The sequence below is a fragment of the Diabrotica virgifera genome, chromosome 3, assembly GCF_917563875.1.
Source record: "Diabrotica virgifera virgifera chromosome 3, PGI_DIABVI_V3a".
In the NCBI taxonomy this organism is placed as follows: Eukaryota; Metazoa; Arthropoda; class Insecta; order Coleoptera; family Chrysomelidae; genus Diabrotica; species Diabrotica virgifera.
This window is the reverse complement of record NC_065445.1, coordinates 251,061,701-251,084,407: the sequence shown is the minus strand read 5'-3', so window position 1 is coordinate 251,084,407 and position 22,707 is coordinate 251,061,701. Positions and strand designations below refer to the sequence as shown.

Below are 22,707 nucleotides of genomic sequence, written 5' to 3'. Positions count from 1 at the left end.
AAATGAATGTATTCCAACTCAATGGTCCTCACTGTATTTGTTTATAAGCCAAAATATTGTGTATAACTTTAAAACAGTGTTAAGACCACTTAAATAATCCGAGTTTATTTCTGTAAAGTGTATTAGATAGGTAGAGAACCTCTTTATATGTAAAAAATAATGTGTGTGTACTTTTTACGCACGTAAGAAGTTATACTTCTATTATATGATTTCTTAAAAATAAATATACTTTAAACAGTTTGTTTTAATTTTTTTTAAACACCAAACTAATTTTGTGCTTACCGCTTTCAAAAAAATAAAAAAAAGTATAGGATTGCACTGGATTCGAACTCACAACCTCTCGATCTCTGGCCGAATTAGTCGAGGCATTGAAGCACAAAAAAAGGCCTTACTCTCGATTTTTGGCGCAGTAAGACGGATTTTAATGCAGTTTGGTGCGTTGGATTCGTGAGAATGTCAGGAAATTTTGTGAACTATTGTAATGAATAAGAAATCTGAAATTGCATTTGTGCATAAGAAAAATTCATTTCAAAAGTGCATTTTTAAATAGGCAATTATTATAAATTTGCAACCCGGTAAATAGTTGGGCAACATCCCGATTAATTATTTTAATTATTTTTAATTATTTTTAATCATTTATAAGCCCATATAATAATAGTCTAAGATATCAATAACCATTAATAATAAACAAAAAAAAATCCTTATGTGGGAATCGAACCAAGTACTAACAGGTCCGTAGCTAAATACACATACCGCTAATCTACGCCACTTGCTAGACAACGGCGATATTAGGTATAAAAAAAACAAATTGGTAAGTAAAAATTGTAAAGAAAATTACTACATACTTAAATGTATTATAAAATTAATATATTCCTAAATTTTAGAAGAAACGTTCGTAAATAGGTATTATTAATATCTATTAATGTTACTAAATGAAATATAAATATTTTGACGTTTCACAATTTGACAATTCACTTTTAACTGCAGTGCCTTAAAATTTTTAAAGCACCGCGCACCGGTGCTTTAACCCTTAAACGCCCAAGGGTGGGTAAAAAATGTCCACCTAATGCCTATTCCCTTGTAACATATTTATTACGTGTTTAAAAATTTTCCAAAAATTATTTATTGTTAAAAAGACAGCCTTTTATCGAATTTTAAATTGGTTCTACCGATATTTTTGAAAATAAAAGTAATATCTTGAGTTAAATATGGGCGGGCATAAAAAGTACACACTTGGTAAAACTTGTTACTAAAGGTTTCTATTTAATTTCTTGTTGGTAGTAACATAATCCATATAATTATGGACGTATAATTACATAATCCACATAACTCTCCGCCAATGAAGAGGCTGAAAGAAAGAATGTGGAGAAAATCGACAAATCTGAATTACTGGCTTTTACTGGTATGATAATTTTGATGTATATTGTAATTTTGTTGTAAGGTTTGTAAATTGTTTATATAAATATTTTAGAAGATGCTGTGTTTATTAAGCAAAAGATTCTTAAGTTTAATCCATTTCCAACAACTCTCAATAAATATAGTAGCTATTTTCGAGGTGGACATTTTTTACCCACCCTTGGGCGTACATGGAACCTAAAAAAGGTTGGGCGTTTAAGGGTTAAACTAGCATTTTTAACGCTCCTATGGAGTGCTATAAATTGCATTTTTAACACGTTTGTAAAAAAATTTATTTAAAAACACTAATATATTCTTTCCACACCTTTTCTGGACTGATAAATACATAAATTAAAACATTTAGTAACGAACTCCATACTGCATGTGTGCGCAAATTATTAAATTTTCACCCTCAATGAAATCGCGCCTAAAGAAGTATAACTTCAAAAAGGCAGTATAACTATTAACTAACCTTTGTTTGTTGTTTCTCTTCCCAAAAATTTTAAAACGCAACAACCATACATAACCAAACCGTCAACCGTCCACACCACAGCTGTGCTACAGCTGCCATATTGGATAATTTTTGACATGTCATTTGAACATCCAATCAGAACAAAGTTATAATGCGCATGCGCCCGGATCGTACGTTTTAACATATAAAAATTCACCCTCATATCGCGCGTAAAGAAGTATAACTTCAAAAAAATAGCAAACTTCTAAAGAGTCTACTTTTTGTTCAGAAAGTTTTTAAAAAATTTGAACTTCTTTAAAAAAAATTAAATTGCAAAATTATTATGCAAAATCTATTAGGTTGATTTTAATGAAATTTGGTGGGCGATTTAGATATGCTGTAAGAATTTTCTTAAGTCAATTATAAAGGTTCTAAGTGCAACCAAAGTGGTTGAAAAACATTGAATAAAAACAGTATTTTTCCCCTTATTTTCTATTTATTGCTATTTTGCAGAAAGGGTAATAATTTAAGACATTTTAAACCAGTCCTGTATTATACAAAATTCAATTATTTTTATTTTCTTTCCCTACTACTTCCAAAATGAATCGTTTTAAAGTTATATGCAATGAAAGTAGAAAAATCGATATTTTTCAAAATTTTTAAATATTTAATCTTTTTTTATTAATGTTCGGGGCATATTTGAGAAGGAGCATAAGTCAATTATAATTATTGAAGTTGTCACCTAACTTTATCTGCAAAAATCCGAATGCCACCTATCACATCCACCTCAAAACAGATCCGTCCTGGTCTAAATGTGGTTATTTTGAGATAATTTTCATCACTCTCAGGAAGTTTTACTGTTTATGAAATATATCGAGAAAAACAAAGTAATAATGAAAATTTGATTCATCCTCCAGTAAATTAACATGACAGTTTTGATAAGAAATGACAAAAATTTACCTCTATGATTAACGCTTAAGGTATCCAACCTTCCAATATACTGTTTGATTGCCACAACATTTTGCTCAATACTCTCTATCCACTGTCCCAAAACTTCAGCCCTTTCGAACACTTTTCGTAAATTCACATTTTCGTTTGCACTATCCACGTCTCCGTTCTAAAAATTTATAGAAAACAAACATTTTAGTCCAATCACATTATATACTCATGAAGAAAAATATCGGATATTTTGAAATTATCATGTAAAGCGAAATTTTTTGTGCTGAAATCACTAGAGGCTCTCAGTGTCATAGGAATAGGATTTCTTTTGCGAATGCGATGTTTTAAAGTGTGATATTAATCTGATATGGGCTATATGGTGGGCAATATAATTTTTAATTAAATCTCATCAAGGTAAGTATTATTCTAGCGACATAAAGACCAGCATTATAGTGTATTAGCACGAATCTGTCGTAATCATATCTAATATGGCTAGCAAATGACAAAACGTGATCTTCTAAATTTTTTACCAGCTGTCATTTACCTAATCACCTCCACAAGCTCGGTATGTTTATATCTTGGAAAGAACATACAGAACTTGTGGAGGTGATTGGGCGAATACCATCTGACATGTACATTGAAAACATTTTAGAAGATCATGCTTTGTCATTTGCCAGCCACATACGATATCTCACGTCCTTATGTAGCCCAATAAAATAAAATAAAATCAAAATGTAATTCCGTACAGGTTGGAATAAAGTTTTTATCAAAGTTTAGGTCCAAACAAAAGATATTTTCAAGAAAGTATATGATTCATATGAGGGGAACATTATTTAAATAATTAAAAATTGGTAATTTTTGCACAAGATTTACTTTTTTAACTACTGCGGTAATTCATGTTTTTATTAAGGTTTTTACAATTTTTGCTGAAGAAACAATCTTTTATATAAGACTTACTGAATTAAATTTGACCCTTAATTTATTTAAATAATTGTAAATCAAAGTTGAACAACAAATTTCCAAAAAAATATTATTTGCATTATAAATAAACACTATGAAACATTTTGTTTTGCAAAAAAAAGTTGCGCTACGGTACCAGTAAAAACCGAAAAAAATTGGTTAATAAATATTAAGTAGTTTATGAGATATTTAATTTGTTTATAAAAAATTACCATTTTTTTCAATTGCAAAAACGCGGTTGTTGCCGATGGAGTATACAAGTTTTTAAGGTCTCATTTTTACATTTATGTATTTTTTCGACAGATGTATTGACAAATCAAAATTTCAATTAAACACCCCTAAGTAATTTGATTAAAACTTTTTTTTTAATACCATCGCCATGATTACAAATTTTGAAATTATTTTTCGATATTTGTGTTCCTGGTAGTTTTTGACACACTTACAAAAGAAAAGAAATTTCTAGATCCATTTTTTGCCGAGATAGCTTTTCCAAGTTTAAAAATTTCGTATTTTGTTTCTTTATCAATACTAACATTTTAAAGTGCGTGAGTACATCTATCAACCCTACTACTCAACAATGTCATTTATACATAGTGTTAAAATTTTAGAGTATTTTAAAAAATAATGATTTTCGTAGCGACCTCAAATGAAAACTTTTTGCAGGAAGAGTGGTGCAGTAGTACTTTGCAATATCTTCGTTAATAATGGACCAATTTCAATGGTTTTTTTGAGTTTAGGGTAGCATATAAAAATAATAACGTCTAAATGATACTTTTTACAATAAATATTCGTCAATTTGTTATAAACAATGTTTTTCAAATTTTTTTCTCTGCGTGTATTAGCATTGAATTAGCATTAAAAATTTGTTAAAGGCTTTTATCTTTGTACAATATTAAAATATATACAGTAGGAAAAATGAAAGAATACCCATGAAAGATTACATCAATCACATATTATTCAGATTATTAATATTCTATCTCTCTCGTTTGTCATTTATGGAAAAAAACAGCAAATTCAAAATATTTGATTGATGTGATCGTTCATGGGTTTTTCATTGCCTTTTCATTCACAGTCATTTGTTTCGAGCTTCTGTCATGTGTCTCATAATATTAATATATCCACGTCATACGATATTATATATACCAATGATACAGACCAAATACGTATGACGTAGATTAATATTATGTGACACATGACAGAAGCTCGAAACAAATGACAATCGATGAAAAGCCCTATTCTTTCATTTTTCCGACTGTATGTTGTATTTTACATAATCTTTATAACAGGTAGTACACTAATAATTGTGTATATATTTATTAATTTTTATTCACTTATATACATAATAGATTTATAATAGAGGTTGTCCTCCATTTTTTGTATATTTTCTTTTGTATTCACATTAACTTTGTGAGATTTTAATAATGATTTTTAGAAAGAAAAACGTTTTTATGTTTCTTTAACAAAATGTTACTATTTTGTTGGATTTTTAAAATAAAAATTTGTTTTAATACTGTTTTGTGGTTATCTTTTTGTCAACTTTTATTTATCACAATACATATTAGAGAAAATAAATTTTTAGCAAAAAATAATGTTTATAACAAATTAATGAATATTTAGTGCAAAAAGGGTCATGCAGATGTTATTATTTTTATATGCTACCCCAAATTAAAAAAAAAACATTGAAATTGGCCCATTAACGGAGATATCGTAAACTACTCCTCCGCCAATTTTCAGACAAAAAGTTTTCATTTAAGGTGCTATGAAAATCATTATTTTTCAAAATGTTCTAGAATTTTTTTATGCGTATAAATGGCATTGTTAAGTAATAGGGTTAATAGATGTACTTACGCACCTTTAAATGTTATTATTGATAAATAAACCAATTATGAATTTTTAAACTTGGAAAAGCTATCTCGGCAAAAAATGGTTCTAGAATTTTTTTCTTTTGTTACTGTGTCAAAAACCAACAGAAACACGAATATCAAAAAATAATTTAAAAATTTTCAATCCCGGCGATGTTATTAAAAAACTAAATTTTAAACAAATTACACCAATAATTGTCAAACGTCATTTTTGAGGAGTGTCTAATAGAAATGTTAATTTGTCAATACATTTATAGAAAATATACATAAAAGCAAAAAAAATGAGATCTTAAAAACTTGTATACTCTATCGGCAACAACCGCGCTTTTGCAATTAAAAAAATGGCAATTTTTTATAAACAAATTAAATATCTCATAAACTACTCAATATTTATCAACCAATTTTTTTAAAATTTATACTGATATGATGGCGCAACTTTTTATATAAAAGAAAATGGTTGATAGTGCTTATTTACAATGCAAATAATATTTTTTTTGGAAACTTGTTTTTCAATTTTGATTATCAATTATTTAAATAAATTAAAGGTGAAATTTAATTAAGTAAGTCTTATAAAAAGATTGTTTCTTCAGCTTTGAAGAAAAAAATTGTAAAAACCTTAATATGAACATGAATTACCGCAGCACTTAAACAAGTAAATTTTGAGCAAAAATTACCCATTTTTAATTATTTAAACAATGATCCCCTCATTTGGATTATATACTTTCTTGAAAATATCTTTTGCTTTGACCTAAACTTTAATAAAAAATGTATTCCAACCGGATGGAATGTACGGAATTACATTTTGATTTACATGCATTGTATTTTTATTTGATCGGTCTAATGTCGCTAGAATAGTGAATGCTTACCTTGATGAGATTCAATTTAAAACATTATATTAGCCACCACATAGCCCATATCAGATTTAAGTGCGATCAAGTATTTAAATGGCATTTGGCATTCGGGAAAGAAATCCTATTCCTATGACACTGGGAGGGCTAAGGATTGAGCACAAAAATGTCACTTCAATTGATAATTTCAAAATATGTAATATTTTTGTCCATGAGTGTCGCATAGTTAATTTACCACAGGCTGTGGGTGAAAAAAGGTGATATAATTCAGGAATTTTTGAAACCTATCAGGTGTTGTAAAGGACGATGCCAGGAATAACTTCTACTAAAATGTGACCAAAAATATTGTGAGCTTTTTTTTATTGCGATTTTCATTTGTTAAATTTGCAATTTTTAAAGATGTTTAATTTTGCAGCTTAGGATATTAATTCTTGAGAAAAACTATTTAATGGAAAGTTGTAGCAGATTATAAAACCTACAATTTGAGCTATAGTAGGTTCAATTTCGTTTATTGGTTATTGCAAAACAGCCTGCGAAAGGTCCAAAATGGCCGTTTTTACAACTGCGGTATTTATTGTACAAATAATTTTTTTTTATTTTTTAAATCTTTAAAATGAAGACCTTTCAATTACAAACATAAAAAAAATTGTAAGGCCGGATTAACGAATTTGTTGCTTAGATATTATAAATTGTTTATCCCAAGAGGTCAAATGTCGAAGGCTATAACTTTTTGAAAAAAAATCGTAGAGAGTTGGTGAAACATCCAATCTCATTCTAAAGAGTTATGTTTTCATATTCTGATGTAAATAAATGCGTAAAGCATTTTTAACCCTCTAATTTTTGGGTTTGAATATAAGGGGGCAAATTTCGTTATATACATTTAGAGCTGAAGCGGCCCTGTACATCCTATCAGTTTTTAACTTACAGATTATTGTTTCTGAAGACAAAACGAAGATTTATAAAAAAATAAAAAATTTCTACGACCAACTGAAGTAGAGATAAATGTTGGGTTTGAAAATAAGGGGGCAAATTTCGTTATAAACATTTAGAGCTGAAGCGGCCCTGTACATCCTATGAGTTTCTAACTTACAGATTATTATTGCTGAAGATGAAACGAAGATTTGTAAAAAAATAAAAATTTTCTACAACCAACTGAAGCCGAGATAATTGTTTCTTTTTTCTTAAAACGTAGTGCCTTTATTTATAACAATTAAGAAATTATTTTACAGTCATTCACTAAAGAAAGACTTATATTATCTTAAAATAAAAATTATTATAAAATATATTTACATTTAATTATTAAAAATTATTTTTAAAATCGGTGCTTTTGCGAGCGGCCGAATTTTGCAAATTGCCCGGCTCGCTTCAAATCCGCGCACTCGGAAAATTTTTACGTAACTTGTATTAAATTTTGACCGAAAACAATTTAATAATATTTCCATTATAATATACAGTCTATTTACCACTGTATTTGTTTTTCTTGATAAACTTCTATATGTGAAATCTCATTTCTGAAGAAATAATATTACAAAAATGATACATATTATATGAAATATATAACTATATTTTTAATTTTTTCATTGTTATATAAATATAATAATAATAATGTTACTTCTTATTATACAATATAAAACTTTTTCTTCTTGTAGTGACTATCCGTTTTGGATGTTGGCGACCATCATGGCAATTTGGCAAACCCCATTTGGAAACTGAGAACCAGGAAGGCGAAGGATTACCTTGCTAGAAAATTAACGTAGTCGTTCAACACAACAACTACAAATCTTTTTAGAGCAGCAGTACCGATTTAGTGTGCAAGTACAGATTGCCATGATGGTCGCCAACATCCAAAACGGATAGTCACTACAAGAAGAAAAAGTTTTATATTGTATAATAAGAAGTAACATTATTATTATTATATTTATATAACAATGAAAAAATTAAAAATATAGTTATATATTTCATATATATGTATCATTTTTGTAATATTATTTCTTCAGAAATGAGACTTCTCATATAAAAGTTTATCAAGAAAAACAAATACAGTGGTAAATAGACTATATTATAATGGTAATATTATTAAATTGTTTTCGGTCAAAATTTAATACAAGTTACGTAAAAATTTTCCGAGCGCGCGGATTTGAAGCGAGCCGGGCGATTTGCAAAATTCGGACGCTTGCAAAAGCACCGATTTTAAAAACAATTTTTAATAATTAAATGTAACTATATTTTATAATAATTTTTATTTTAAGATAATATAAGTCTTTCTTTAGTCAATGACTGTAAAATAATTTCTTAATTGCTATAAATAAAGGCACTACGATTTAAGAAAAAAGAAACAATTATCTCGGCTTCAGTTGGTTGTAAAATTTTTTTATTTTTTTATAAATCTTCGTTTCGTCTTCAGCAACAATAATCTGTAAGTTAGAAACTCATAGGATGTACAGGGGCGCTTCAGCTCTAAATGTTTATAACGAAATTTGCCCCCTTATTTTCAAACCCAACAATTAGTTCGGCTTCAGTTGGTTGTAGAAATTTTTTATTTTTTTATAAATTTTCGTTTCGTCTTCAGCAAAAATAATCTGTAAGTTAAAAACTCATACCATGTACATGGCCGCTTCAGCTCTAAATGTTTATAAAGAAATTTGCCCCCTTATATTCAAACCAAAAATGAGAGGTTTAAAAATGTTTTACGCTTTTATTTACATCAGAATATGAAAATATAACTCTTTAGAAGGAGATTGGATGTTTCACCAACTCTCTACGATTTTTTTTTTAAATTTATAGCCTTCGACATTTGACCTCTTGGGATAAACCATTTATAATATCTAAGCAACAAATATGTTAATCCTGCCTTACATTTTTTTTATGTTTGGAATAAAAGATTTTCATTTTAAAGCTTTAAAAAATAAAAAAATATATTTGTACAATAAATAACGCAATTGTAAAAAACGGCCATTTTGGACCTTTCGCAGGCTGTTTTGCAATAACCAATAAACGGAATTAAACTTACCATAGCTCCAATTGTAGGTTTTTTAATTTACTACAACTTTCTATTAAAAAGTTTTTCTCTAGAATCAATATCCTAAGCTGCAAAATTAAAAATCTGTAAAAATTGCAAATTTAACAAATGAAAATCGCAATAAAAAAGCTCACAATATTTTTGGTCACATTTTAGTATAAGTTATTCCTGGCATCGTTCTTTACAATACCTGATAGATTTCAAAAATTCCTGAATTATATCCTGAAATCGACCTATTTTTCACCCACAGCCTGGAGTAGTAGTTTGAAGCAAATATTTTTCAAGCAACATAATACTAGATCCACATAGAATTTTATCGTATTAATTGTTTTATTACCGGTGACGTACTTATGGGTGGTGTAGGTATCTACATATTATTATATCAACAGTTATTTTGCTTACTTAGATAATAAGGAGAAAAATAGTACTTCCTGTCAACTACTTACTGTGATAATGTCTACTTTCACTTCATTATTGCGGCTGCTTGTTCTCTGGGCCTAAAATGTTTAATAGATTGATTGTTTATTCATATTTATATATAGAAAATGATGTATACTTACATTAAGAAGCTCACCTAACCTATCTTTAGTCATCGTACTTCAGTTACCTATACCTTCACATTTTTAATCTTATCAGTTGTTGTAGTTGTATCTATTTAGGTTACAGTTCAGTGATAAATTTTCTAGTATTGTAGAGACTGAATTTTTGAAAGATTATTAATTGGAAATACCTACTTTATAATATATTATATAAAATATTTAGAAACATGTACAGGTTTGCTAACCAATCAGCTGATTGCAGTAGTAAATAGTTTTAACTAATTATTATGCAGCAAGTAGTTTTATGGTATAACAACATAAACAACAATATACAGGGGACGTAATGTTATGCTTGTAGCACTGGTTTTTTTATGTTTGTTTTTTTTTAATTAAATGTTGGCAGGGTCGCTTTATTTATTAGGCAATATAGGCACTTGTCTAGTAGGGTGGTGCGAAAAAAGTCAAGTTGATAATTCCGTATCGCTATAGTGCGGAAAAGTTGCGATTGGTAATTACAAGAAAAATAAAAAAGAATTATTCAAATCGGACTTTATCTTCCGATCCCGCAACGGACCTAAAAATTAAAAAAAAAATTAAATTTTACCTTTTTTTCAAAAATTTTTATTTATCCTTCGAGTACGTTTTATTTATCGCTATAGTAAAATTTATACAGTGAGCACGTAAAGGTTGGAATAAATTCATTTTCTAGAGAATGGACGACTTTGGAAAAAAATCCCGAAACAGGTCAAATTTTGTTTTTAAATTACGACTTTTTGGCATATATATCATACTAGTGACATCACCCATCTTGGCGTGATGACGTCATCAATGATTTTTTTAAATAAGAATAGGGGTCGTGCGATAGCTCATTTTAAAGGTAATTTAATTCTCTATTCAGTAGTATAAACATTAACATAATTATTTATACAGCACGTCTAAAAATTTTTTTTTAAATTAAATTTATTGATATAAGAAGAAGAATGTATTTTATTTATTTAATTCAAAATATATTTTACTGCTCTCAGAAAACAGAAAAAAAATGTTTATTTGAAAAATAATCATTGCTTTTCGCTTAAATTAAATTTCAAACTGTCAAGAGGCAAGTGGATGGCTGCTTTAATATTGAATTTAAGCAAAAAACAATATTTATTTAACAAATAAACATTTTTCCTGTTTTTAATAGCAGTAAAATGTATTTTGAATTAAATAAATTACACACATTCTTCTTTTTATGTCAATAAATTAAATTCAAAAAAAATTTTTTTTGGACACCCTGTATAAATAATTATGTTATTGTTTATATTACTGAATAGAGAATTGAATTACCTTTCAAATGACCTATCACTCGACCCCTATTCTTATTTAAAAAAATCATCGATGATGTCATCACGCCCAGACGGGTGACGTCACTAGTATGATATATATGCCAAAAAGTCGTAATTTAAAAATAAAAATTTCCTTGTTTTGGTATTTTTTCCAAAGTCGTCCATTCTCGAGAAAATGAATTTATTCCAACCTTTACGTGCTCACTGTATACACTTTGCATGGTTGAGTATTAAAAAAATTGCTTTACGCATTTAACGGATATTTTCCGATCCCGCAAAGTCTATAAAAATTGGAAATTTTTGATGATTTTGAAAAATTAAAAAACATTTAGTTATCTCATTTTTTTGTTACATTGTGAAGCTCTTCGCTTGTTTAGATATTGTATGACAATATTTAAACAACCAAGATCTCAAAACGAGGGGGTGGTTGTACTTCTAGCTCCACACGCACCCTTCTCTCCAACCAACCCATGACTCATGGGCCATGAGTGTGTGTTTTTTACATTATTTACATATTATGTACATTTCTTTTTCACCTGTTTGTGTCCAGCTCTCAAACACCAACTTTGCATTGTGATTTATTGGTAAAATCGGGCAGCATGGACCTTGATTTAACTGTTGTAAAGAGGATGCATCAGGATGCACCCATCTCCTGATTGAGGACCACATACATTAGCATTAGACGATGCTTCCGTGGCCAACTTTAGACACCACTTATCAGCTGGCTTGTGGCAGGGATAGTTTTGTACATTTAGTATTTGTACATTCCAGTCTGACATTTCGCCCGATGTAATACAGGGAGTTATATCTTCATTTTAAACTCTTCGGGGAAGTGGTGGAGAAGATAGTTTTGCAACATTCCAGTCTATTATTTTGGTTTAGTCCTGTGCTTCAAAATTTTAAGTAGTAGGGAGAAAGGAAACACATTAGAGAGCTAGGGCCAAGGAGAGTGGTAAAAGCCGGACAGACTAAAGCCAATGGCAAAAGTATTAGAAATTTCATCCCTCCTACATTAAGTTTTCAAGCACTGGACTACACTTAAATAATAGACTGGAATGTTACAAAACTATCTTCTCCACCAGTTCTTCCAAGAGTTTCTAATTTAATTTAATTTAACTTCTTGCATTACATCGGGAGACATGCCAGACTGGAATGTACAAAACTACTATCCCTGCCACATGCAAGCTGATGAGAGGTGTCTAAAGTTGCCCACGGAAGCATCGTCTAATGGGGCCCCAATCAACAGATGGATTCATCAGGAAAACATTTAAATCAAGGGCCATGCTGCCAGATTTTACCAAGAAATCACAATACAAAGTTGATGTTTAAGAGCTAGGCACAAACAGATGAAAAAGAAATGTACATATGTAAATAATGTAAAAAACACACACTCATTGGTTGGTTGAAGAGAGGAGTGCGTGTGAAGCTAGAACTGCAACCCCCCATGGTTTTGAGTACTGGGTTGTTTGAATATTGTCATACAATATATAAACAAGCGAAGAGCTTCACAATGTAACAGAAAAATAAGATAACTAAATGTTTTTTAATTTACCAAAGTCATCAAAAATTTAAATTTTTTATAGACTTTGATTGACCTTGCGGGATCGGAAGATATTCGTATGCGTAAATTTATTTTTTTTATTACTCTACCATGAAAACTGTAAATAAATTTTACTATAGCGATAAATAAAACGTACACGAAGGATGAATAAAATTTTTTTGAAAAATGGTAAAATTTCATTTTTTTTTTCATCTTTAGGCCTGTTGCGGGATCGGAAGATAAAGTCCGATTTGAATAATTCTTTTTTTGTTTTTCTTGTAATTACCAATCACAACTTTTCCGCACTATAGCGACACGGAATTATCAACTTGACTTTTTTCAAAAATTGTGCCCAAATAAAACATATAAAGAAATAAGAAAGAGAAAAAGAAAAATTCAATTTGACGAGGGGGCCGATGATAACCTAAACTTTTCAGCTAATGATGAGATGAAAATCCACACATTCTATATTATAACCGACACTCTGATAAGAGACCTGAATAGACGTCTGGAATCTTATCGACTTATTTATCAACGTTGTCGTGTTATTAGGGAGTTTTTGTGCACACAAATACGTAAACGTAACGCATCTTTTTGACATATACGCTTGCGCATTAATGGTTGAACTCCCGTATCGCGATACGTATTACCTAAGGTTACGGGCTGGTACGTTAGGTTCATACGCATCCCTATCGAGCCGAAAGTCACCGAATGCACACGAGGATCTTGCCCGATTACCTACCAAATAAACATTTCATCAGCGTACTATCCGTTTATAAACATTTTAAGGTTATATTGGTTATTGGTTTAGTCTATTTGAGTAAAATTATTCTGTTTGTAATTGGAAATTGGAACTTCATAATAGATTTAAAATTTTATTGTTTTTAAGTTGTCTATTAATAAAGCAAAACAAACAAATCTTGTAATAATTTAAGAAATACAGTGATCACCACAATTAATAACTAGATAAACAAATGACCTAGTTTCAGTAAAATTTTCAAATAAATATTACCACACTATTTACATTATACCTACTGGAATTCTGATGTAGGTATACAATAATTTACAACTAAAAAGTAGGTATAAACAAAAATAAAAAAATTTTAACCTAAGGAAAAATAATATTTTTATATTTAAATAGAAGCAATTAAAACCATACAATTTCATTATTCATTTATCTTTTTTTACATTTGTATATTAATTGTATATTGTGTGAACATTGTTTTATTTTTTTGAATGTCAACGGAATTTAAAAGTGACTTTACGATTTGCTTTACGTTACGTTAAGGCAGTTACAAAAACTACCTATTTTAACATTCATTCTCTACGACACGTTAGTTGCTTTACGTATACGGATATGCGTACGTTACGTAGCAACAAAAACTCCCTATTAACAGATTCGCCAAAATTAAGAAATGAAGAAAAGAAACTCAAAATTCTGATACAAAATAAAGACTACCAAGATACATCATTCATACATGAATGCATTCACTTGAATGGTCATTTGGATAGCACAATAAAATCACCAATTGACAAATCTTAATATTTAAACAAAAGTTAGTGCAGTCACTGAAGGCAGATATGAGCTATTACCTCCGATTTCGTTGAACCTCCATCGGTTTGCATGAAAATTGATGAGTGGTTAGAGAATATCTCAAGAAACAAAGATGATATGGTGGGTGGGGGCTGGGGGTGGATGCCACCCCTTCTCGGGGGTGAAAATTATTTTATTAAAAATATCCCCAGAATTTGATAGAGGTACAAATTCTAAGCAAATGAAAACTTTTTGAGTTATTAAAGATCAAAGATTTTAATTTTCCTGAGAAAAATGCATGTTTTTAACCGATTTTTCATAAACTCAAAAACTATAGATTTTACAAAAAAGTTATTATTACCAAAATTAAAGCTAATAAAAAATGAAATAAACTTTTTACTGGAAAAACCTAAAGTGAGTTATAGGCAGTGCCGGATTTAGGATACTTGCGGCCCTAGGCCAAATTACCCCGAGCGGCCCCGATAACTTCACGATTATGTAATTAAAACATAAAGCACATTTCATATTAATACATAACGTTTATTTTAATTTAACTTTTTAAAATTGGTACAACAAACAAAGCATAACAGAGATGAATAGAAATACCACTAATGTTCTCTTTGAGTACGGTACATAAATAGATTAAAATGTTGTATTCGCTAATTAAATAATCTGTTTTACAAATTTGGCTAAAACCATAAAACAGCTCTATTACAACAATTTCTATTTTTATAGAAAATATATAATTCAAAAAGTTAGCAAACAGCAGTTATTTGAAAAATTATTAATATTGCTTAAATTATTATATTATAAATTATTATTGCAGTTAATTGTTAAAACTAAATAACATTTATTTCATTCGAGGGAAAAGTACAAGTGACAACAAAAGACTAAAAAAAGCCGAGATGAAAAGACATGATAAGTAAAAGAACAAGCAAAATCATATATGAGCTGTAATAGTAGTAGGCTACGGTAGATCGGTAAATTCTCACATTATTATCTTATACTGAAAAATGTCAATGTCATGTTCTTAATTTGGATAAAGTTGTACTAGCGATTAACATTGACACTCACTCCACTCCATATACTCATAATAAATCTCATATCTAAACTCTAAACACTCCAGCTTTTTTGGCTGCAAAATCTTTAATCAAATAATCGTTAAAGTCTAAGGCTTAAAAAAGTTCAGCATTTGAAACAAAGCTAGCCAAACTAGACAATCTAGAATCTTCGTCAGAAGTCGAGTTCCTCAAGTAGTTTTTGATTCTTTTTCAATACGCTGAATGGTCTTTCAAAGATTGCAATGGGCCGGACATGTGATAAGAATGGGAGAGGATAGGCTACCAAAACGAGCACTGAATGCTAGAATGCAAGGAAAGAGACCGGTTGGGAAGCCACGAAAGCGCTGGGAAGACACAGTAAACAGCGACGCACAAGCCCTTTTAGGAGTCCGTGTGTGGAGAAGAGCAGCCACAGACAGGCAAGGGTGGAGGCAAAAAATAAAGGAGGCCAAGGCTCAATTTGGGCTGTAGTGCCGTAGAAGAAGAAGAAGAAGAATGGTCTTTCTCCAGATGCATTAGATGTCATCATCCATAGTAGAATGCGCAAAGCCGTGTCCATATCCGTAAATAATGTTGTTAACTGTTTTTCACGAATGAGTTTCAGATACACCAAAAGCGTATTCCTCGGAGGCTTGGTAAATTGGTAATCTTGTTATGATGAGGTTCTCTTTCTTCATCAAATATACTTTCAACAAATCCTTTGAAATGTACCTACAAATTCTTCTCCGAAGTCACCGTCTATGTCGATTCGATATTTTTTAGCCAAAATAGAAGCTTTTCCCCTGATTTTTTCATTGAAAATTGATGATAAGTTGTTTAAAAATCCAAATTCTTCATTAAGGCTGAAATAAACTTCGGACCTTTTATTCAATTCTGAATAAAGCCTGTCAATTACAACATTGAATGTATTAATCTTTAATGTTGTTCTGAAGCTATTTTCTTGTGGCATTTTTACAATTTTAACTATTTAGAATGGGAAATAAGTCACAATATTATTAAAAAATGATTTTTATTAACGTTTCGACGCCCAAATCGGGTGCCGTTGTCAAAATACAAAATACTATTAATATAAACAAAAATGTTGTTGCTTAGTAAAAAAATTCTTCTAATAATTTATTTAATTTGACTCATTTATATCGGCAATTCAGATACATGTGATACATTTTAAAGTAGAAGACTTTAAAATGATATTGCCAATATTTATGAGTTGCGTTCCTGGGACGACTTTACTGAAAGATAGTTCATTCATTATTTATTCATTTATTATGAGATCTCTAACACGAGAATTTTAATGTCACCGTTGCATGTGGTTGTCTTTTTAAAGACAGATCACATGCTATGATTTTTTTGTGACAGATATTCTTGAGTTGGGGTTAATTTCATGTAATCGAATGAACTATCTTTCAGTAAAGTCGTCCCAGGAACGCAACTCATAAATATTGGCAATATCATTTTAAAGTCTTCTACTTTAAAATGTATCATATGTATCTGAATTGCCGATATAAATGAGTCAAATTAAATAAATTATTAGAAGAATTTTTTTACTAAGCAACAACATTTTTGTTTATATTAATAGTATTTTGTATTTTGACAACGGCACCCGATTTGGGCGTCGAAACGTTAATAAAAATCATTTTTTAATAATATTGTGACTTATTTCCCATTCTAAATAGTTAAAATTAATCTTTAAGTCTTCTTTGCCATTAAATTGGGGTTCAGTGGCTTCATCTTCTTTGTCTTCGCCAGGGAGAGCTTGTATTTTCGGTCGTCTTTTTATTTCAAGAATATAGGTTTCATTTTTAGACACCTCTTTTCCTCTTTTTTCATAGGAATCAAAGTTCTCTCAGACTCAACACTTTCCCTTAGGGATATATGTTGCAAGTCACATTCAAGTCTGTAGCAATAGTTTGCAATGTTTTGCTACTCTTGTCAAAACGTGGTAAAATATCGCACCACATGTTTAGTAGAATAGCATTCTCTAATTTGAAAAATTGTTTACTGATTCCATTAGCTTCAGCTCGGCTCACATTTGTTTCCCCTGTATCGGCTGATATTTTTTTAATTGCATCGTAATAGCTCCAGTAGTACTAAAATAGCTTTTACAGCATGCCATTTGGCAGCCCATCTTGTAACTTGTACCAACTCTTTTTGGAAGGAGTTTCTTTTCGTTATTGCTACTTTTGACAAAGTTTTCCAACACGGCCCACCTTGAAGTAGATGCACTCATGAAAACGTAAAATTCTTGTATAAACGTTAATTTTTTATTTATTAATCAATTTTAATAATAATAATTTTATATAAGTATTAATAAGCGGTAATTTTTGATATGAACGTTGGTTATTTTAATTAGATTGTACCTATTGTTTATATACAAAAGTAATGTACTCGATTTACAGTAGAGGTAATTGTTAATTAATTTTGGAAAATAAAATTAAATTTTTGTACCAAAAAAGTTTTTTTTGCAAACAGCTGCGGCCCCCTTTTGCTTGCGGCCCTAGGCCGCGGCCTAGTCGGCCTAGTGGTAAATCCGGCACTGGTTATAGGTAATTGAATATATATTTTTTTCGGCGAGTACCCAAATCTAAGTATTCAAGCTTAAATAACGGGAAAACGAAGCATTTTATAACATAACCTTATTAAACATTTGTCAAAGTACGTAAAAGTATCTACCTATCAAATGAGCCCCCGAGCAAGTTGATAGCATTAAAATTTATGCACCAAATATTTTTCAAAATTTATCTTTTAAAATTTTTTCCAAAAATTTATTGTTTTTTTTTTTAAATACCTAACTCCGTTAATTTTTACGATATCAGGTTTGCCTAAAAACTATTTGAATGTTAATTTTAATGGCTATTAAATCACGTTGGACTTAATCTTTTAAACACCTTAGTTTTTTAAAAATAAACGGTTAAATGGCCCCGGTTACATGGTTCTCGCAGCAAAATTTAAGCTTTAAACCATTCTATCTCAGTTATTTTTTACCCTACAGATTTAGTAAACAGGTAAAATATTTGATACAGCAAACACTAAAATTGGTTTTGACTATCTATCATTGCTCTTATTCCTTTGTTTTTATCAACTCTTTATCTTTTAATTAGTCTCCTCAATCTGCTATCAGTCTTTATACTTCCACGTTATGTCCTTTCCAAAATATTTCCAACTCTCCCTTTTCGCTTTCTTTGCTGCCTGTTCCACTTCCTTTCTTCTCGTTTTGAATTCTCCTCCGTCTCTTAATCTGCAGTCAGAATGTATGTTTTCCATGCTTGTTTTTTTTTCCTTTATTTAATTTTGAATATTCTCGCTCCACCATTTCGTTCTATTTAGTTTTACGTTGTACCTACCTTCTTCTTTCACATTTATCGTCTCCGCCGATTCTAGGAGTATTTCGTTAAATTCTTTCCATCTTCCTTTAAGTGTTCATCCGTCTTTGTAATTTACTAATCTTCACAAAATAGTGTATTGTCCAGAAATAAATACATAGTAAGAAATTTAAAATTTGAAATTTTATTTTTAAATTCTCTCTTTGAGAATTCTACAAAATGTCGCTATGTTTTAGCGACATCTTGTAGACGGTATCTAAACTTCGACAGAGTGGTACGACTTTCAAACTAGATGGCTAATATTTTAAATAAACATATTTACTTTTCTCCAAAAGATGGTACCAAGTTGCAAGAAAAATAAAAATAAATATTATTTTCATAATTTAATCATATATTTCAAATCCACCAGAAGTAAAGTTTGCGACCCAATGATGAAAAAAATTAATAAAATAATTAATTATATAATACTTTATATAATATAAATAATTACTGACTTTTCTTTTTGCACATCTTGCAGATGCAGAAAATTTAGAGGGTTTCTTCTTCTTTGGTTGCCGTCTTCTTAGCGAAAGTTGGGTGCCATCTTCTTTATTTTGAGTTTTTCTTATTAGACTTTGAAGGTCTAATCCTGTCAATTCTTTGATGTTGCGCAGCCAGGTCATTTGTCGTTTACCCGGGCTGCGTCTTCCTTCTAATTTCCCTTCTATATAATATTTAAGTTGAAGGAAGTTACACCTGTTTGTTGTGTCTAAATATGTGCCCAAGATAAGATGCTTTAGGTTACTTGACAATTACTGTGAGTTCACGTTCTCTATTCATACTCCTTTCCTTAAAACTTCTTCATTTCTAACGCGGTCGGTCCATGGAATTTTCAACATACGACGAAATACCCACATCTCTAAACGTCGTTTACAAAAAATAGAGGGTTAGAGGGTTTACAAAAAATAATATCAATAATATCATAGTTGACATCAGTAAAGAGTATGATCCGGATCTTAATATAAAAAACAAAATACTTGGTAGGTACTCTATACAGGGTGTTTCATTAATAATTGTCCATATAGTAACTGGAGAAACCTTAGCATAAAATACGAAGATTTAACCTAAAACACTTAAATAAAATGTGGTTCCTTACTGAGTTACAGGGTGTTTTATCTAAAAATTTAAAAAATATTTTTGCTCACCATTTTAAAACTATACCACGTATCCCTTTCATACTTGGTAGAAAGTGCGACGACTATACACCCTACTAAATCATGATAGACAGACGTTTCTAGCTACTATCAGAGGCGTACGACGGGGGATAGTGAATAGTTGACCCTTCTCAAATTCTACGCCACTGGAGGAATTATTATTTTAGTGCCATTTTTAGATTCCCCAATACTTTCTACGTAAATAATATACTCTTCATCGGTAACGACAAAGTCATTAGTTTTCGAGATATTTGAAGTTAAATATGAAACGGCACAGTTATTTTGATTAATTTATGATATAATTTATATGATTAAAATTTAAAAATTATTTGTACCCAGTAGGTACTTTAAAACTATTTGGCGTATTCTTATCATACTTGGCAGAAAGTGTAGGTACTGTTCACCCTACTAAATTAAGATAAATAAACGTTTCTACCTACTACCAGAGGCGTACGACAGGGGATAGTGTCTGGTTGACCCTTCCCAAATTCTACACCACTGACGAAATTGCTATTTTAGTGTAATTTTTTGATTTTTCAATACTTTTTATGTAAATAATATACCCTTCATTCGTAACGATAAAATGATTAGTTTTCGAGATATTTGAAATTAAAAATGAATAGACACAATACATTAATCAAAATAACCGTGCCGTTTCATTTTTAACTTCAAAGATCTCGAAAACTAATGACTTTATCGTTACGAATGAAGAGTATATTATTTTCACAGAAAGTATTGGAGAATCCAAAAATTGAACTAAAATAGCAATTCCGCCAGTGGCGTAGAATTTGGAAACGAACAACAATTCACTTTCCCCCGTCGTACGCCTCTGGTAATAGCCAGAAACGTTTTTCTAACATAATTTAGTAGTTTGTATAGTACCTATACTACCTGCCAAGTATGAAAAGGATACATTGAATAGTTTTAAAATGCTGAGCAAAAATACTTTTTAAATTTTTAGATAAAACACCCTGTAACTCAGTAAGGAACAACATTTTATTTAAGTGTTTTAGGTTAAACCTTCGTATTTTCTACTAAGGTTTCCCCAGTTACTATATGGACAATTATTAATGAAACACCCTGTATACAGGTACTAGAGTTATGGTAGGGGATCCCAAGTGGGGATTCTTTAAGTTATAGTCTGGGCTGATTATCGGAGAATAGGCCATTTTTAGGAAAAGTTATTTACCAGCAATTTTATTGCTGGAATCGAATCTTATGATTGTATATATTAATAATATAGGTATGCAAAGTCCACAGATAGTGTGCTACTTTTTTATAAACAAAATGGCGCCGACAAATCGTATTTTTTTCAATTATTGCTATATAACTCCGAAGATTTTAACTTTACAACAAAAACACTCAAATAAAAATTCACCGTCATTAAATTCTGCATAGAGACGTGTTTTTCCCCATCTGCTCCGACGAAAATTTTCCTCGGAAAATGCGGGTTTTCTCAACAAAATCTTTAATTTTCAAATAAAGATTTAGATAAGTAATTATTTACCAATAATTAAATAATTTGGTGACTTAAAAGCCTTCTTGGTTTAGATTATAGTTCCAGAAGCTGGTGAAAATTTAACGAATATTTTAGCAACAATTCAATTGTTAATTAATAATTTACGGTCGCAATAATAACCAAAATAATTATGATACACTGATCAAACTTTGAAATCTTATAAAGATGAGATGCCTATTTAACATTTTGTCGACAAAATATAAATTTTTTATTTTTTTGCATAATCTTTAAATGTTTAAAAAAATAGTTATAAACAAATTAACGTTTCTCAGAAAGTTTTTATTATATTATAATTTAAAAAAATAGCTAAAATGCGCATTTCAAATATCTTGAAAATGAATGCTTTAAAATTTTTTTGCAACCATTTGCAAAAAATTATGAAACAGCAAAGTAAACATACGATTACTACGGTGTTAATAATTTTTTTTAATTCTTTCAAAGCGTAGAAGTGAGTTTAAAGTACAAGCTAATTATCTATAAAACAATATCGATTATCAGCTTAATGGTTATATTTTAATTAAAGATTATAAATATATTTTTTTGTAATTAACACGCGCGAAAGTAGAATAATACAGTACCGTAGCTACCCGCCCACATACACAACTCGCGCGAGTTTAAGCGTGTCAGTCGCTTCGAGTGAACATTTTATCTCCGGCTCTGTATCAAGCCTACTTTCGCGCTAAAAATTACAAAAGAAAAGTATTTTTAAACTTTGATTAAAATATAACCATTGCACTAATTTTTGACATTTTTTGTGAGTAATTAGATTGTACCATAGATTCACTTTTAAGCTTTGAAACAATTAAAATAAATTATAAACAATGGAGCTATCGTATATTTATTTTGCTGTTTCATAACTTTTTTGCAAGTGGTTGGAAAATTTTTTTAAAGCATTCATTTTCAAGACCTATGAAATACGCATTTTAAGTATTTTTTAAAATTAGAATATAATAAACAATTTCTAAGAAATGTTAATTTGTTTATAACAATTTTTTTTAAACATTTAAAGATTATGCAAAAAAATGAAAAATTTATATTTTGTCAACAAAATATTAAGTGGGCATCACACCTTTATAATCTTTCTAAGTTTGATCAATGTCTCATGATTATTTTGGTTGTTATTGCGACTGTAAATTGTTAATTAACAATTGAATTGTTGCTAAAATATTCGTTTCATTTTAACCGGCTTCTGAATTTATAAT

General features: G+C 29.8%; 2 protein-coding genes across 2 annotated transcripts in view; one reads left to right on the top strand and one right to left on the bottom strand.

The window, feature by feature from the left end:
• Nucleotides 1-10,261, bottom strand: part of LOC126881686 (syntaxin-1A-like) — a 38,211-nt gene extending 27,950 nt beyond the window's left edge. Inside the window, exons 1-3 of the mRNA XM_050646093.1 lie at nt 10,035-10,261; nt 9,921-9,971; nt 2,807-2,963 (exon numbers count right to left, since the gene is read on the bottom strand). Coding sequence (XP_050502050.1) covers nt 2,807-2,963; nt 9,921-9,971; nt 10,035-10,067 — 241 coding nt within the window. The 5' untranslated portion in view covers nt 10,068-10,261. The remainder of the gene's footprint in view (nt 1-2,806; nt 2,964-9,920; nt 9,972-10,034) is intronic.
• The window catches only part of LOC114336418 (uncharacterized), a 407,921-nt gene that overhangs the window by 188,440 nt on the left and 196,774 nt on the right, over nt 1-22,707 (top strand). The window lies entirely within an intron of this gene.